This window comes from Bombus vosnesenskii, unplaced genomic scaffold (assembly GCF_011952255.1).
Source record: "Bombus vosnesenskii isolate JDL3184/JDL3185 unplaced genomic scaffold, Bvos_JDL3184-5_v1.1 scf7180000013352, whole genome shotgun sequence".
NCBI lineage: Eukaryota > Metazoa > Arthropoda > Insecta > Hymenoptera > Apidae > Bombus > Bombus vosnesenskii.
In genome coordinates, this window is record NW_022882988.1 from 174,289 (window position 1) to 192,017 (window position 17,729).

Here is a 17,729-nt window from a genome sequence, read left to right on the forward strand (position 1 = left end):
ATAAGTGACAAATTCCAGATGCTTCGTTGGGAGTCTTTTCTTCCTTTTTTTAAGATAGAACGCAAAATTTATATAGATTCATGAATATTACAACGTTGAAGTAATTATTATTTTACAGACATTTCTGTTCGATCCTTCACTTTCTATCTTCTATGATTATTTATTAAAAAAATGTCTTTGTTTTTTTTTAGACATATTCATAGCTATACTTATTAACCGATGAATTATCATTATAACGTCGCCGGTGTCCCGCTTATCGAGAAAGGCGTCCTTTCAAGTTTCTGAAAGGTAGATCTTCGAGAACAGCTGGTTCTCGCGAACAGCGGTGCCACCAGCAGCGCAATGTCGACTAACCCCGTCAAGGGTTAGGGGTTAACTTCCACGGGACTAGTACCTACGAGGAAGATGAAAGAATGAGCGAAGATAGGCCGACGGCCGCCCCTTTTTATTACCGGCGCCGTCACGCGTCACCGATAAGCGCGGTCTCTCTGTAGACGAAAAGTCTATGCTTGCACCGGTTCTCTCGAAACATGAGATTTCATCTTCCCTTCTTTACTTCTGCTTTTGCCATCTCCATTTGAGAGAAAGTTTCATTTTTTATGGACATGTGTCGAAAATCTTGGAACACGATCTGCTTCTTTTCAACAAGGAGTAATAGAAACGTGTTAAGAATGTAACAACTGGCTGATCATCTGTTTCTTTATGTTTTACTCTGGCTAGAAAGGAGCATTGGGTTAAAAATCAAAGAAAGAAACTGCAAAGGTACAAATTGATACACACACATTCAAAATTAATGCAATATCAATTTGAATAATAATAGTTACTTCGCTCGTTTCAATCCAGGTTTCTGCTCTTATTTTTATTCATTGCGGAAACATGTGCAGGTCATGAATGACTGCAAAACGTTTTGTGAATGCACGAGGGAAGATGTTCACCGAGAGTCATTAAGGATACGGTATATAATATGTTTACACAACGAGGTTCTTCGCGTCGCCATCAATCATGGTGCACGTCGGTCCATCCGTTTTTCTACGCTTAGGAACCGACAGACTGAGACACTCAAATTCTATGCTACTTCGTTTTGTTGGCATTAGATTGTCATTTCTAACAGTCCCGATGTCAAGTCGTGTACATACTACGTTTATGTGAACGTTTGGTAAAACAATTCGAGCAAACATTTGAAAACTTCTTTGACAAATTTTGAAAAGAGCAGTTCGAGAAAAAATGTTCACTTATATACGCGTCATTCGACCACAAGGAAATCACGGGAAAAGGAATTCGTAAGAGGTTGTGAAATGGTTAACTTTAAACTCAAGTACTTGGCTTTAGATTCTCGTTTACTTTATAGAGTTTCCATTTTTTCGAATACGTTGTGTAACATAAGAAGGCAAGAAAGTTTCGAAACACAATGGTACACGATACTTGGAGAATAATTTATTAAGGCACTTAGTAGCCAAGCTCTCTCATGGGTTGTCACGGTGCGTTTACTTTCCCGTCTTGGCTCGAGAGCGTTTTAGGCTCGTTTGGCATTTCAGACACCCTGTATAAATAGATGCACTTTGCTCCTACAAAAGGCACTTTCTTTCTCAACCAGTCCGCTACGGACCTACGACACCACCGATTTGTATCACGCGATTTGATCATCGTGAACACCAATGGAACTTTAATTTTCTCTCTTGTACTTTTGCAAGATCCTCTAGTAAATCATCATTTTAATGTAAGCATCTTCGATAAATCTTACAAATATCCTAGTATTTTACATATACGAATCATTAAATATTAAGTATTTTTAAATAAATAGTAAGTACGTTTATGAAAATAATGATGATTTATCTAGGGATCTTGCGTCACGAGATGTATGCCATTATCGATCGTATCATTACTCTCAATTTACAATTGTTCTTTATATCTTCTTATCTACAAAGGTACACTACATATAATTTAAGTAACTGTATATTATATATTTAAATCTAATCAACATTATCTTTGGTATAACTTTGATAAGTGTTTCTCGTTATTATTTCTCTATTAAGGCACAATTTGTTAAGCTTATACTTCGCGTAATACTTATTTTCTATCACGCGACGTATTATGATAAAACTTTGGCACTCGATTAAAACCAAAGCATCATTTTTGGCTATTCTAGTTTTAATTAAATAATTTTATCTTCTTCACCTTATAGATACTTTCATCGAGCAATTTAGCAGTAAGCATTTATCGTATAAAAATCTACTTTGAATCACAATCACAATTGTTCACAGTTTCACCGAAACTTTCATGAATTCCCAAGAAAATAGAGATCCGAATTATCGTGGCCCATACAATGAGGGTCCAGTATGGGGATGATGAGGATGCGCAGGATAGTGAACCGAATTCATGTGTGCAGTTGGTTGTCCATGGTGTCCAGGGTAAGTCCAAGGTCCTGCTGCGGTCGCACCGTAAAATTGATGATGTTCTTGGCTCGATATGCTTGGAATTTGTACGGTGGGTATCGTGTTTACGTAGTTGGATGTCAAAACGCTGGCACTTCCTGTTGCAGGTCTCTTTGCAGGATTCTGCATACTTGAAACTGCGACAGAGTCACACTCATCCGATTCACAGTCACGAAAACCTTTCGCAAATGGATTGCTAGCAATTTTGAGTTGCGTGATACGATGATTTTGATAAGCCGTGACCGCAGTGAATCGCGTTTCCGGAAAGGTGAAAGTTTTGAAATTCTCCGTACGAGGATCGGGAGCGGAACCCGGCGGCGATGGTGCAACCACTACGTGGCATCGTGGCTGATATCTATGCATCGAGTTCAGGATTATCTGTAACGTAAAATAATAAAATAATTGTTACTTATATTGGATATATAAAGATTTAGGTAAGAATTAATTAAATTCTTAAATAAAATTACTTATGAGAAAGTATGTGAAGCTTTCCTATGATCTTATGGTGTAATATATTATTGATACATAGTGGTCGTAACGGGTGAAAAGAAGCAAAGAAGAAAATGAATAAAAAAAAGCACACATGAGGACCTTCTTCCTCTTAGAGGAAGGACAACCGCAGGGGGGCGGTCACAATGTTTGACAGCCACAAGAGACTCGGTGACTAATTAGTGTAAAAACTAACCCCCGATTCTTTCTGGCAACCCGACACCCTCGTCATTCCTCTCGCACACCGGCATATGTGAGCTAGGGCATGTGTTTCTTTGAATACACAGAAAATGGAGTGCAGAAGGAAGGAGGGAGGAAAAGGGTCATCCTCACAATACAGAATATGTGTGTGGCCTGACACCGGCAACTAAATTTTTTCGGATATGCAATTTTGGTTGCCATTGTTTCAACATTCCACTCGTCTATCTTCTTAAGATGATCCTTTCTGATTTCCATTTGAAGTATTTTAAAAATTAAAGTTTGAGACAGAATTTTCTATGATTTTCAAACTTGTTTTAAACTCTTTTCTTCGCTGAAAGCATTTGAAAGTACAAAACCACCAATTAAGAAACTGAGATCGTTGAGCGTTTCAACGCTGGATTCCAACTTTTTTATAAAACCCGGTGGCACGTCTTTCCAAGCGCAATTAAAGGAACAAACTGTTCCATAGCGCGTGAAAGAAGGGTCACCCTCCACGAGTCAAAATTCTTTCTGCGCGAAACGCAATAAATTTTCGAACGGAACGCGAACTAAAGAGTCTCCGTGTTTTGAAAGCGTACGGTGTTCGTCAAGAAAATCCGTCCGATGAAAATAATCCCGTATTTTCTTATCTGCTGTCGAATGATATATGTGCAAAATTTGTACTGTTTTTGTCTCGTAGTTGAATATTGAGCCACAGATAGAACTTAGAGAAAATTTCCGGATACGATTGATTTGCATTTGGAATAATCGATCATACGTTGGACAACCGTGTGATCGTGCAATTTTTGAAATAAATGGATGAGAATTAAGAGCAACCAAATTGAAACCAATCCGGGGAGGATGAGTTGTGACATCGCGTTTGGTGGATATTATGACAGTTCGAAGGTTGCGCACACCCGTTCTCTCACTGATTAGCGACTGACGAATCAACCGAAGGTAAATTCATTAATCAGTATGCCAATACGCCTCAACACTGAAACACTTCATTTGCAATGGTGCCTGACACGTTGAATTTGGCACGGATACGTAGGGACGATTATTTTTGGCACAACTGCAGGTGCATTAGGACATAATGAAGAAGAACGAGGGTTAAGAAGAATGGAAGAATTTTTCGAGGTTCGAGGCATGTGAACAGTAGATTGTAACAAATTACTGTTCACTGCTTTATACTTTCCCCGATTGCTTGATGCTACCTGTTTCGTAGCATACACGGAGTAACAGAATAATTTTATATTAGCTAATTTTTTAATTTTATGAAATTTAAGTTTAGCATCAACTGCAAAACAAATTTGTCTTTCACTCTAGGTAATTGTTCGGCATATACTGTCCCCTTAGTTAGAATGTTTTATCTAGAGTTGATAGTAAAATAATTTTCTGTTAAGTAATTTTTTAGTTTAATGAAATTTAAGTGGTTGGTTAAGTAAACCAACTTCCCAAATAGCTATATACTTTCACATTTATAATTTTCTACGCTATAAGAATGAAGAATTCTTTTACGCTGGTAATTCTTTTAAAAATCGTAAACACCAAAGTTTTACCGTCTTTTCCCAGGGCTTCCACGGCTTAGTTTATATTACATATGTTTACATTACTTTACGTGCGGTATAGTTTCTATTGCCGTTCTGCGTGGCGACAGGAGAATAGGATTAATAAGGCGCGGACAAGAGAAGATGTAAAGAGTACACAAAGTGGGAGTGTGTTCAGTAGAAATACGACGAAAGCTAGTGATAGAGTTCCAATACTAGCAATTACAATCCTAAACTAATATTCAAATCTATATGTCAATGAAATAGCACGAAGTGGTTTACTATAATTTTCCTAATTTAATTATTTACAGCATTCATTTTTTATAAGAATAATCCTAAAGAAAATAAAGTCAATGACTCGTTTCCTTAGCGATAAAGCTTCATCTGCCAACAAGACATAAATCTGAACAACGTGTTAAAACAATTATTGCTACTAATTACTCGTAAGACGATAATAGCTTCCAATGGAACCATGCTTCATTGTCGTACTATGCAGCGTAGCCGATTTACTGTTTAACGACCGATGATTTTTCGTTCATTCAACATCCATTCAATTCATTTTTGCGCCGGATGAAATTATTCAAGAAATACGAGTATGCGTCATAAACGAAATCGGATCTTTTTACGGTCGGGATTCATTAAACGTAAAAGTGAATCGTTGAAAGGGAAAAAGAAAGAACGATGGAACATTAAAAGACGAATTATCTCGTAAAACTTTACCGCGTGTCGGTAGCGCCGTTGTAATTTCTCGCGGAAGACAGGCTCGTATCTCAGGTCAATTAAGGCGAACTCGTCCGTAAACGACAAACACATGGAACGCGATACTACAGCGGAGACTTCCCTTGCATCCCTCATTCTACATTATATTGCTTAGGTGTTTCTCTTTTGTGTTACTTCCATAATGAATTACACTGCTCTATAATCATTTCGGTTCGCCATCCAAACATCTTCGCGATAAAGCAAGTCTTGTTTCAGATTCATCGTTTAAAGTTTAAAGAATAATTATACAACAAGAATAAGCAAGATATCACTCACATGTCCGTTGTCGTCGAGTTGATTGTTAGTCAGTTTCAGTTTGTCGAAGGAAACTGGCTGCTTCATCCAGTGAGCTCCACTCGCAGGACTGTCAGGATGTACGTGAATCCTGGGGGGCGAGACTGGATCCGCACGACCAGCAACTACCCAAGCGCTACTGTGAAAAGCGTATCTGTACCTCTTGTCGTCGCAAGGTACGAAATCCATCACTAGAAGGTAGTCGGTAGTGGGGTCCAAACCGAAAAATCGACACTGTAAATTAAGGATTCATTTCTATTAGACGATTCTCAACGCGAGAATTGATTGTAATTTCAACAAATAAATAAAAAAAAAAAATTTCTATTAGACAGGCACGCAGTCTTTATCCTTTTGTATCATGTACAGTTAAATATAAAAAGCAACTATCGTAATACTTGAAAAGTAGGAAACATTCTTCTTCCAGCTTTAGTGACTATCATTTCCGTTCCCAATTGATGAAATTCTTCCCAAAGGGGTTTCGCTTCCAATGCAGCTCCAGCACCAACGAGAGCAGGATGAAGAGGCCTCTTCGAGCTAGCTTCTTCCGTCGAATTTGCGCCATTCTCGCTTGGATGATGATCGCTGTGATTATGATTGTTATTGTTGCTATCATTACGGGATTGGACAGCAGTCGATGAAGAAATCGATGAATTCGTGACGTGCGGAGTTAGGGATGCCTTCGATGAAGTTGGACTGCGGGATCGTTTCACTCTTCCCGCTGATTGCAAACATGCTGAGATAATGTTACAGAATATTAAGAGAAACATCTTGGATATTTTGAATGACGTTCGTGATTAAGAAATGATGAAAGTACCTTCCATTTGTTGCATTGGGGACGGTACATTCGTTATAGGTTGAGCATGATGACTCTGATGATGAGAAGCCCATTGCTGATAACAACAATCGGCGGTAATATCGTGTCGTTGATCATGTTGCTGTTGCATTTTTACCGATTCTTAAGTTTCATCAACAGGATAGTTCCCTCGAAGTTTTATGCGTGGATTTACTTTTTGTTTTATCAAAACTATCGAACTATAACACTAGGTTCACTTATAATTGCAAAGAATCTTTCCTTTAATTACATAATGCTTTGACGAATGTTAATTGCACAATTTAAACACAATCACCCAGTGTTCCCATAATAAGTAACGAAACTGTCACAACACGTATAAGCACTTATAGAATTTCTTTTACTTTTGTTCGCAGTGTTTTCGTTGGTCGAGCAACAGATACGTATAAAACAATCGGACGACACGTGCAGATGGGGATACCGTTTGTCGACGTCGGAACATAGAAGGAAAAAAAGGAATCGGTGAACGAGATTCGTAGAATGCTTATCTTTCGTAACCGCTCATTAAGCGTTTTGAGGCAATCAGCGAGATTCGAGATCCTGAGCGAATATCAGAGGTTGCTCGACATCGTCGACGGGCTCTCACACCTCTCGTCAACAGGACTTGTCTTCACCTCGAGATCCGAACGCTGACAAGGTTTAAAGCCGTGGCGTGAACGCGGCATCGGATGAATCAGAAAGAACTCCCCCGAGTCGACTACACCTCGTGGCTTATCATCGAGACATCACTCTCCGATCTATGCCCTCTCTCTTTTCACAGGAATCTCCTCCTCTCCTTTCTGCCGGTTTCCTCTCTCTGAGGTAAAACCGATCGAGAAACGTGGAGAGGAGGATCGGGAGGAAGGGAAAGTTTCCACGAGGAAGGAGGGGTTTCTCAAAGATCCTCCTACGCGGACACCCACGCTAGGCTAACTTGCGTTCACAAGATGCTAACTACATCCTCTTCCTCTGAATCCCGTGCCAAAAGGCGGAGTCTTCGAGGACGGGGCAAACACTCGGGGGTAGCACGGTACGCTCTCAGGGACGAGGCTCGTCTCTCGTGTACCTCGACGTTAAACCATCAGGGTTAATTGATTACAACGAGGTGTTGATTCGGTGATACCGCGTCACAACGATATAAGTTAATTTTCTTTACGTATTATTATTCTTTCACAGTCTTCTTTGTGGGAATCTGTCTAATTATGTAAACCTATTCTTTTTTTTTTCTTTTAAACAATCAAACATTCGTAACAGACTTTAGTTCAACATTAAGTAAACAAGTGATTATCGATTAGACGATCTACATATATAGATCTTTATCTTTTTCTTATCAATTACGAAGTTAGATTATCTGACCGTTATTTAAAATTTTTTATGTACATATTGTTTTTAAATCGAAGCACTTTTTGGAAGAGAATTTAAGAAGTAGCAATTTAGGGGAACGACATCATTTTTTAGCCAAAAGTTCTTCATTCCTGTAATACATCGCATCACACTAATTGGAAAAATGTTATAAGTACAAACATCTGTATATTCTGAAGTTATTATATTTCTAATTCCTGTAATTATTTACAAACGGTAGTTGTGCATTACTTTTATTACTAGTTTTAAAAATCGGTGTTCGTTTAGAACTTTAGAGATTTATTATTAGCAGTTCATACATAACATACATGTCCACCATATATGAAATTTCGTCATTCCAAAACTTCAAATATCGAAATATGTATCTGTCTTGAACTGTTAAGATTATCGAGTATCTAATCAGATTGTACTTATTACTTTAGCATGGACCTGAACCTATATCGATTTAAGCTGCTAAAGTATCTAATCAAATTAATAATAAAGTTCTGTATTTGGAAAAACGAATAGATTTGTATAATTAAATATGTGTGTATTACAAATTTGTATTATTGGACATTCTTTTCGCAACGATATGATTAATAGTACCAGTAGCTTTTCAGGTATATATATGTAAGTACATACGTATAAAATGTCTCGTGAACAAATTAAGAATCGGACAAGATGATTCTATAAAGCATGAAAAAATGGATATATATAAGATGGTGACTAAAGATATTAAGCATAACTGAGAACAAAAGAGATAAATGAATGCTTTTTTGTGAGTTTTATTTAGAAGATAGAAATTAATGTACAAGTACAAGGGAGGCGGATGACAGGTGTTTGTTGCGCTAATTTTTACAGAACAGTACCTTATGATTTCTTCTTACATACGATTCGTAGTGGTGACATCACTGAAAAATAGTTTTACGACCTACATGATACATGAAGAGTATGTCAAGGGACTGAACAAGATCGATAATAAAATATAAATGTGGTCACATGAGATTAGTGAAATTATTCCCGACAAAAGGGACCGTTAATGTTTATATGATGAATCCTTACAAATCGGGGTTTCTTCTTACATTCCTTGTTTTTTAAATTGTATGTATATATATGCATAACTTCGCTACTTGCATTATACACATTTACAGCCTGCTTTTATAGTAGTTCTATCATTACCATTTCCTCCCGAAAATTAGTAATGCAATGCATGTCATGAAGAATCTAGTGAAACTTCACGGATACACGATACTTTGTATATCATAAATTTATTTTGGGATACAGGTATAAATAAGGAATATATATATGTGTATATATATATATATATATATATAAGTCTTTTTTCTTTTAAAAATATTCATTGAAATCGATTTTTACTGAATAGCTAAAACATTCTGTTTTTTTGCGATTTATAAAAATTTAATTACAAAAGCACATTCTACAAAAACGGTCTCTTTATGAAAGTCGTATCTGTATGTTACTTACAAATTTTGTGCAATTTACAGAAATATAACAAAGCCAAAATTATGTATCACACTTGGAACTTATGTCATTAAGAACCACTATGTATTCGATAGTATTCATATATTATCATTAACATAAGGTAGTTATGCATGCCATCAAAGCGAAGAAATAGCACAATAAAATTGTGTCTAATATTACATCAATTGTACCATGTCATGATATTCTGATCAGTGATATTGCAATTTCTAATTGTTTATTCTATAAAAACACCAAAGAAAATGTTAAGCAAAGAATTAAGAATGAATTCGTCATGAAATTTTCTTGTATTTTGTAACAATACTTCTAATAGAATTTCTAATCTAATCTTCAATAACTGAACTTACTGTTAATTTTTTATAGACACCCATTTAATAGCATTTCTCCCCTCTTTGAACTGTTCTATTTTAATGAAGAATTTCTTTGTTTATCTTTCGCTTAACAAACTACGCCCCTCCGGGATTTTCTTTTACTTAAAGTGTGATCATTAATGTGTGAGCGTAATTCATGATAAATTCGAAAATAATATGGTAATAGCGTTGATAATAATAGTAGCGATACTAGGAAATAATAACAATAACATCTTTTCTCTTACAAGAACTTAATGTCTTAAAAGACTGAGGGTTTTAAGGGAGTTATTTTGAAGTTCTAAACGTTACGTTCAAAAAAAAAGGATGAGAAACAAATCTAAGGATTTCACTTCTTCTTGCTTTTGTTGTTTCCACCGCCTCGTGGGGGAGTCACTGGTCTATTTGCATTCAGGCCACCGTACGTTAATTTCTTTTTGTCAGCTGGTTTTAGAATTTGGAAACTACACATGAGAGTTTCATCAACGGACATCATAGCTCCAGCATTATCGAATTCGCCACAGTAGTTTGGTGCTGAGAACAGGGTAACCAACTGTCTCTTTGCAAAAAATTCATAGCCATCTTCTACCACCTAAAATTTTCATAGTATTTTACTTAATATTTTCAGAATTTATTGAAATTACACAATCATAATAACATTTGAAAAATAAAGTCTTACGCGAATAATATACTAAAATTAAAAGTTCTGTATATGTCATGACATACATACCTGATGAGCACGACAAATAAGGTCAAAGTCATGCTTATGTAAAAATTTGGCAACTACTTCAGCTCCAAATGTAAATGATACCCCACGATCATTTTCTCCCCAACCCATTGTATCTTTGTCTGGATCAGACCATAATAGATCACACAATAAGCCTTGATCAGGTACATCTGTTGGTCGCATAATACGTCTGATCTGTTCCATGTTTTGTAGATCTGGACTAAGGCCACCATGGCAACAAAATATTTTTTCGTCAACTATTGCCGCGACAGGTAAGCAGTTGAAACAATCCGTAAATGTTTTCCATAGTTTAATATTGTAACGTCGTTTACCTGAATAATACCAGAATGTAAGGATTAAGATTCAAACATTTTATAATAAGCTACATTTAAACGTAATTTTTTACATTCATCATAAAATCCATATATCCTATTAATGGATGCACATTCATGATTTCCACGAAGTAAAAAGAAGTTCTCAGGATATTTGATTTTATAGGCAAGGAGGAGACAAATTGTCTCTAAAGACTGTTTTCCTCTATCAACATAGTCTCCTAGAAACAGATAGTTACTCTCTGGTGGAAATCCACCATATTCGAATAGTCGTAGTAGATCATAATATTGCCCATGAATATCACCTTAAAAGTAAAATTCGTTTTGTTTCTTATTGCCTGAAATATCTTGACATACATACTTATATGTGCATAATAAAATAAAAAAATGAAGTATGAATTATAATAAAAAATAACTTACCACATATTTTAAGCGGTGCTTCAAGTTCTAACAAAATAGGTTGTGATAAAAAAATTTCACGTGACTTCAGGCAAAGTCCTTTTATTTCTCCTTCTGTTAATTGTACATTTTTCCCTGGCCTGGCTCCCCGCACTATAAGATTAAAATATCTTCATGCAATAAGTACAATGAAATATAATAGAATTTATTCTCAAATTTTATAAGCAGCTTGTAAATACATGATAAAAAAAAAAAACTTAAAAGAAAAGTGATTTTCTGTACAACAGACATAAATAACAGTCCCTACATTGAGAGGACGCAAATCAAATATTCAAGAAGTTTAATATATATCCATCTTTTCGTATGTAATACAGAACTATACTTTTTTTATAACATTAACAGTGAACAACTTCTTGAATGAATCAGTTTAATTTATTAATACATTTTAGGATCCTTTTATAAATAATAGAGACAAGTAGAAGTAAAATTAAAAATTACAAAGTATATTGCAGCAATCACTCAAGCTCAAGGCAAGAGTCTTATCCAAGAACTAGTGATTTCTATTACATTGCCAATCTCACTTCATGTAAACAAACAATTGTCGGTTTGTGTAAAATATTTAAGATCGGTTATATTTAAAGATAGTTGCGTAATCGATCAAAGAAACCAGATACCTAAGAAGAAGATAAAAGAATGAAAAGAAAAACGAAAGACGCAATATCTTCAGCCGAATGTTCAACTTAAATTGTAAGGGACTACGTGTTTGAAGAAGTTATAACAAAGGGTGACGCGGGAGACAGTTCAGGTCCCATCACCCCCCCCTCCCCCTCCCTCAAGGAGGGCAAGTGAGCAGCTTTACCTTCCAAGAGCCGAGCTATGATGTTGTCAATATTAAGTTTGTCTGATTCAGCCATCGGGCCGGGGTTTTGTGCGCGTCCCGGGCTTCACACGGAGCACCTTCTTTTGGGGATGACCTTTGATTTTCGTGGATTTCACTAGTGTGGCAAGCTGCACTCAATTGCATTCGCGGTTTCGGACAATGTACCCGCAATGGCCGCCCGGACAACCGCGCACTCCACTCCCTTTTACCCCCTCTCTAAATTCGAGCTTTTCCTGTTCGATAGAGTTCGACTGGTCGATTTATCGAACAAACCAGAATATATACTCGATCATACAATTATTACGAAAAGGGAAATATTAGTAATATCGATACTATCGATTATTAGAACAATCGTAATCGAATCTGTCAAATTTCTTCAATTTAGATCTAGTAATTAAAAACTATTAAGTATACAAATCAAATTAATGCATTTTGTACTTGTATACTCTAGAGAAATTTTGTGCTAAACAAATTGATAGTGAAACTCCCTAGATTATTTAAAGTTATTTCATTTATTGAAATTTATTAATTTTAATAAATTGGGGGATAATATATTTGTAAATAATTTTATTTACAGTTTTAATTTGAAAATTCTTCAGTATTTAGTTCTTATTGCATAGTTATTGAATAATTATCATTTCAAACACATATCTACGAGTTATCATGGAGGTTTATCATACTACATCACAGTTTGGTATCAAACAGGTCGAAGTTAGTGGTATTTGATACGTGGTCGCATAAACTTTCTTGTAAAATTGATAAACAATGCCAGAAAACGTGGTAAATATAACATTTATTTTTATAATTCTTTCTAGATTATTATTATTCAATACAGTAATGAATAAGCTTATTGTAATTTATTTAAAATTTTTCAAATGACGCTGTAGGTTATATTGTCGCGTCTATAGAAACAAAACACGATCTTATAAATCGTATACTTTTAATTGGTTTAACAAATTTTATTTTCAATATCCTTTTTCAATATCTATAAAATAGTCTGCGTTGATTTATAGCTAAATGGAGATCATGTTGATGTGAAGAATGTTAACTGTGAAACTCAAGAAAATGATGAAGAAACTAACGAAGTAGACGTACATTTTGAACCAATAATTTCTTTGCCATTAATAGAAGTATCTAATAATGAAGAAGATGAAGTTGAAATGATAAAAATGTAAATTCAAATGTCAAGAGTCATTAAAATATATATTATAAGTTTCTTATCTAATATTTGTGTATATTATTTTATTTGTAGGAGAGCAAAATTATATCGTTATGATTCTTCTAATAATCCAGCAGAGTGGAAAGAACGTGGTACTGGAGAGGTGAAGTTATTAAGACATAAAACAAAAAATACAGTAAGAGTTGTAATGCGTAGAGATAAAACACTTAAAATTTGTGCTAATCATTTTGTAACTCCTTGGATGGAATTGAAACCCAATTGTGGTAGTGATAGAGCATGGGTATGGAGTGTACTTGCTGACTATGCAGATGAACAACTTAAGCCAGAATTACTTGCCATAAGATTTGCAAATGCAGAAAGTAAATATATTATTAATGAGCAAATGTACAATGTGGATAAAATTTAAAATATCAATTATTAATATAATTGTTATTGATATTTTTTGCTATAGATGCAACTGTTTGGAAAGAAGCTTTTGAGAAGGCAAAGAAGATAGTGGGCTCTGAGTGTGAAATATATGCTGGCAAAAATAATACTGAAGAAAAACATGTTGAGAGTGATAGTGAACCTTCTAGTGATGTAAGTTATAGTGAAAGTACTGATAATGAAGAACAAGCTAACAAATTGACAGAAGGAGATTTAAAAGTTGAGAGTAATGAAACTGAAAAAGTGGAACCCTCTGAAAAACAAATAAAAGATGGGGAAACTATGGAAAAAGTAGCTAAAGAACTTGAACAATTGCAAGTTAAGGGTGTGGAGGAAAAGAAGTAAAAATCTATATCTCTATGAATTAGAAATGCTAACTATAAGTGCACATTCCAATATAAACATACATGCATGCATATGCTTAAATATTTGATCATTGAATTTAATGTAGGAAAATATTTTAACAACGACGTTAATAGACAGGTTGAACAAATTTTCAATTTATAAATAAGACAATATTTATACGATCGTTATATGTTATAAGTGATTTCTTAATGAAGGATATTTTAGCATTTATACTATGATGAATAAATTGACATATGTTAAATTCATCAGAAATAAGAAATTAAAAAGTAGGACAACTATTTAATCTTGAATATGCGAGAATTTATATAATTTGAAATGTTATTCAATTTTTAAAAATACTACTTATATGTTTTTATATATTTTGGTGTGTAATAATATTAAAATTTTAGTATTTATGGGAACATTATTTCTAAAAAAATTTGAAACTGATCTTTTAAATATTTTATTTCTTTTAAACGTTTTCTTCAATCTTTTCACATTTATATAAATTGCAGTCTGAAATATTGGAATGTATGCAGTACAGACTAATACCTGTATCGTTTTAAGTTATAAAAAATGAGCTGTAAGATATTGGACTTAAAACGATCAGTGGATATTTGATTTTAATATGACACTATTTTTACAAAAGTATACATAACAAAATTTATAATACTGTACGATGGTAATTTTTCATAATTCGTCTCTGTATAAGAAAGAATGGAGGATATTACGTTTTTCTTCCATTGTGCGTTTCTTTTCATTTGATAATTTCCCTTTCAATATGCCCTCTATTCTAGTTTGTTCTGTTTGAACAAAAACGTCTCCTCTTTCTAGTATTCTTTCCATAGTTTTAACATAAACTTTTGCGGCAGCGCGTTGCGTTTCAGGTAGTGTTCCTTCAAAGACTTTAGCTTTGTTTAATATCTCCTATGAAATAAAAAATAATTATAATTGCATACTTTTATAATAATTTTATAAATTATGTTATTTATGTAATATTACCTTTCTTTCCGTTTCTCCGCTGGTCCTGAATTCCTCTGCAAGTCTATCTAATTGTTCCACACAACCAGGGAGACCAAGATATATTCCAGACTTCATTTTAATAAATCGCTTAATACTATCCGCGGTAAAATCAGTTTCTTTTTCTGCAACGAATGGAATTGGTTCTGTTTTTCCTTGAAGAAATAAAAGAACAGCGGGGAATGTTTTGGACTTTATTTTATAGCGAGCGGCAAGATCAGAATTATCTTTATTGCCATAATCCTTCACTCTCACTTCAGCAACCAATAGATCATGAGAATCTTTCGTCCCTGCAGCTATTTGCGCGTACTGTTCGTGTTTCTCTCCATACGGAAATGCCACATCGAATTTAACAATTGCCGCTTTGAATTTCGGTATCACCTATGTCACAAATACTTTATTTACTATAGGAGCATGGAATATTTTTTATAAATATCTCAATATAATAAAATATAAAATATCGTTTGCATAATAGTATGTCTAAATCAATATGAGATTCGTAAAAACCAAACGGTTTCTGGTAATCGAAATAGTAATACTTATTAGTTCATTTGCTTTAAATAAGATACTAAATAATAATATATTAAAATACACTTATTATTTCCATGTTGATTCATTTATAGATATTATGTTTTTACTTCATAAATTTTTTTGTTCTATAATATAAGCATGTCTCTAATGTAACTAAGCGTCCTGTAACTATGGGAACAAATGGTCTAATCAACAAGGTAAAAAAAACAAAAGAATCTAGTAAGTTGATTTTGTTCATTTTCGAACAACTACTGGGTATATCTTACTTGAGATAAATGTAATTCAACAAATAAAATGAGTAATTCTTCCAAGAAACGTACATTTAAAAAGATTAAGGTACCTTGTCAAAGGAATAAGAATCCAAAGAAACACATCCTTTGCAATCTTCGGCAGCTGCAATTCCGATAACAAGAAGTACTACAATTGACGGAAGCATGTTATAACTGATGGGAGACTATAACTTTTTAAACGTCTTTTTCGCTTAAGGACCGGCAACTTAATGGTCAGAATTCCTTGGCTTTAATGCGATACGTCTTGTGTATTAGTCAGTTCTTTGATTATTGTATGTTTTGATAAGGTTACCAGCCAATTATACGTAAACGTAACTAAAAGAAGAGATGCGCTTTTTATCACTTAAAAAAAGTAGATTCGTTATAGAGAGCTTTTTCCCTAGTTAACGTTCAAAACTAACCTCAAATACTAGAGCACGAATACGGCTTGATAAAATACAGGTAAAGAAGCAGATACGGCGCTTTGCCGTCGTCGAATCAGAGAAGGACACGAAACCGCGCGTTACAGGATGTACCTACGTCATGTCAGGGAACGTAATCGCAACTTGTGATAATTTATATTTACACGATATTTTGACAATTTTCTATACAAAAAAATAGAATGTAAGATCTGCTCTTTCATCTTAATACGTATTACATATTTGTTAGTGAATGATTTAATTTGCACTTTTAATACAAATGATATTTCAATTGTCTGTTAACCCCTATTTATTTTGGTACCAAAAGGTATGATTTAATAATATTTATAATATTAATCGAACAATTTTAATTAACTTGTATGAAAGGACATAAAAGTAAATATAATATAAAGTTGTGTATCGTACAATTATTTTTTTGTAATAACAGAATTTCGATTGTTTAATGTGAATTACACTTATACGAAATGCTAATCTAAAGTTTCCGGTAAAATTCGAAAAGAACTATTAGAATCGTATCAACTCTCTCATAGGTTTCTGATGTTGACTAAAATGAATAAAATAACTTTAGTCGTTAAAATCATAAAGATACAGATATCGAGTTCTATCGTATTAAGCACAGTGTTATTGACAGCTTTATATATTGTGCTAATACATGAAAAGAGATAAACGCTAAAACATGAGGAAGGAAGAGGAATGAAGGAAGGGCAGAATAAATTAGAATGAAAAAGTGAGTATAGAAAAATCGACAAAACCAGTGGAGCATACACTGAAAAGTTAATTGATAACTATATATCTACACGTCCATAAAGAAATACATAATTATGAATATTTCCATTGCAATAATAAATGCCAAATAATATCTATGAAGAAAGTTATTAGTACAATATAAAAGAGAATATTTCCATTATTATAGTACTTATTCGTAATAATACATTCGGTTATATATGATTAATCGTAGAAGCTCGTGTATTGATATAACTATCATTCCGTAGAGTCGGACTAAAAAAGAGGAAAATGATTGATCTATATAAATGTTCCAGTTTTGCTGCCAAAGAAACAGAGAATCGTTCCACATTTGTAAAATGCACTTGTGAGATGCGCGATAACATTAATGTCAAAATATGCAGATATGTAGTGATCGACTGCTTAAAATATTATTTTCTCTGTAAAACTTTTTAAACAGTAAGACAATAATATTTAAGAAATGTGGTTTAGGTAGTTATTATTGAGTGATATTGATTATTATCCTGATATCAATACATTATAATTAATTCAAGATCATTATACGAATTCTCAATAAAAACAGTGAAACATTTACAGAGGACCTTAAATAACATACATAAGTTTTGTCTCAGATACAAACTCGACCTCGTCTAATTGAAATAAAATCGCAGTATGCGATCGATTTGAGGTCAAATTACTCAATGAAGAAGTTTTGTCTCTGTATATCCGTCACAGAAGA

General features: G+C 34.0%; 4 protein-coding genes across 5 annotated transcripts; 1 reads left to right on the forward strand and 3 right to left on the reverse strand.

The window, feature by feature from the left end:
• Positions 1-1,412: 1,412 nt before the first annotated feature.
• Positions 1,413-7,514, reverse strand: LOC117236857 (T-box transcription factor TBX10). Its single transcript, XM_033500211.1, has 4 exons — positions 6,516-7,514; positions 6,097-6,434; positions 5,684-5,935; positions 1,413-2,810 (listed from the first exon to the last, which is right to left on the reverse strand). Exons 1-4 carry the CDS (start codon positions 6,643-6,645, stop codon positions 2,307-2,309), a joined length of 1,224 nt encoding a protein of 407 aa, XP_033356102.1. The 5' UTR covers positions 6,646-7,514; the 3' UTR covers positions 1,413-2,306.
• Positions 7,515-8,635: 1,121 nt separating this feature from the next.
• On the reverse strand, positions 8,636-12,278 carry LOC117236858 (serine/threonine-protein phosphatase alpha-2 isoform). The gene is made up of 5 exons (XM_033500212.1): positions 12,036-12,278; positions 11,198-11,329; positions 10,852-11,082; positions 10,449-10,777; positions 8,636-10,310 (listed from the first exon to the last, which is right to left on the reverse strand). The coding sequence occupies exons 1-5, from the start codon at positions 12,088-12,090 to the stop codon at positions 10,068-10,070; spliced, it is 990 nt and encodes a 329-aa protein (XP_033356103.1). The 5' UTR covers positions 12,091-12,278; the 3' UTR covers positions 8,636-10,067.
• A 407-nt stretch (positions 12,279-12,685) lies between these two features.
• On the forward strand, positions 12,686-14,026 carry LOC117236859 (ran-specific GTPase-activating protein-like). The gene is made up of 4 exons (XM_033500213.1): positions 12,686-12,836; positions 13,070-13,227; positions 13,309-13,595; positions 13,688-14,026. The coding sequence occupies exons 1-4, from the start codon at positions 12,822-12,824 to the stop codon at positions 14,005-14,007; spliced, it is 780 nt and encodes a 259-aa protein (XP_033356104.1). The 5' UTR covers positions 12,686-12,821; the 3' UTR covers positions 14,008-14,026.
• A 431-nt stretch (positions 14,027-14,457) lies between these two features.
• LOC117236860 (endoplasmic reticulum resident protein 29) lies at positions 14,458-16,379 on the reverse strand. Of its 2 annotated transcripts, XM_033500215.1 has the most exons (4): positions 16,250-16,379; positions 15,899-16,163; positions 15,010-15,408; positions 14,458-14,934 (listed from the first exon to the last, which is right to left on the reverse strand). In XM_033500215.1, exons 2-4 carry the CDS (start codon positions 15,992-15,994, stop codon positions 14,698-14,700), a joined length of 732 nt encoding a protein of 243 aa, XP_033356106.1. In that variant the 5' UTR covers positions 15,995-16,163; positions 16,250-16,379; the 3' UTR covers positions 14,458-14,697. The 2 variants fall into 2 exon arrangements, with proteins under 2 accessions (XP_033356106.1, XP_033356105.1); XM_033500214.1 differs by having other exon boundaries at positions 15,899-16,317.
• Positions 16,380-17,729: the final 1,350 nt, after the last annotated feature.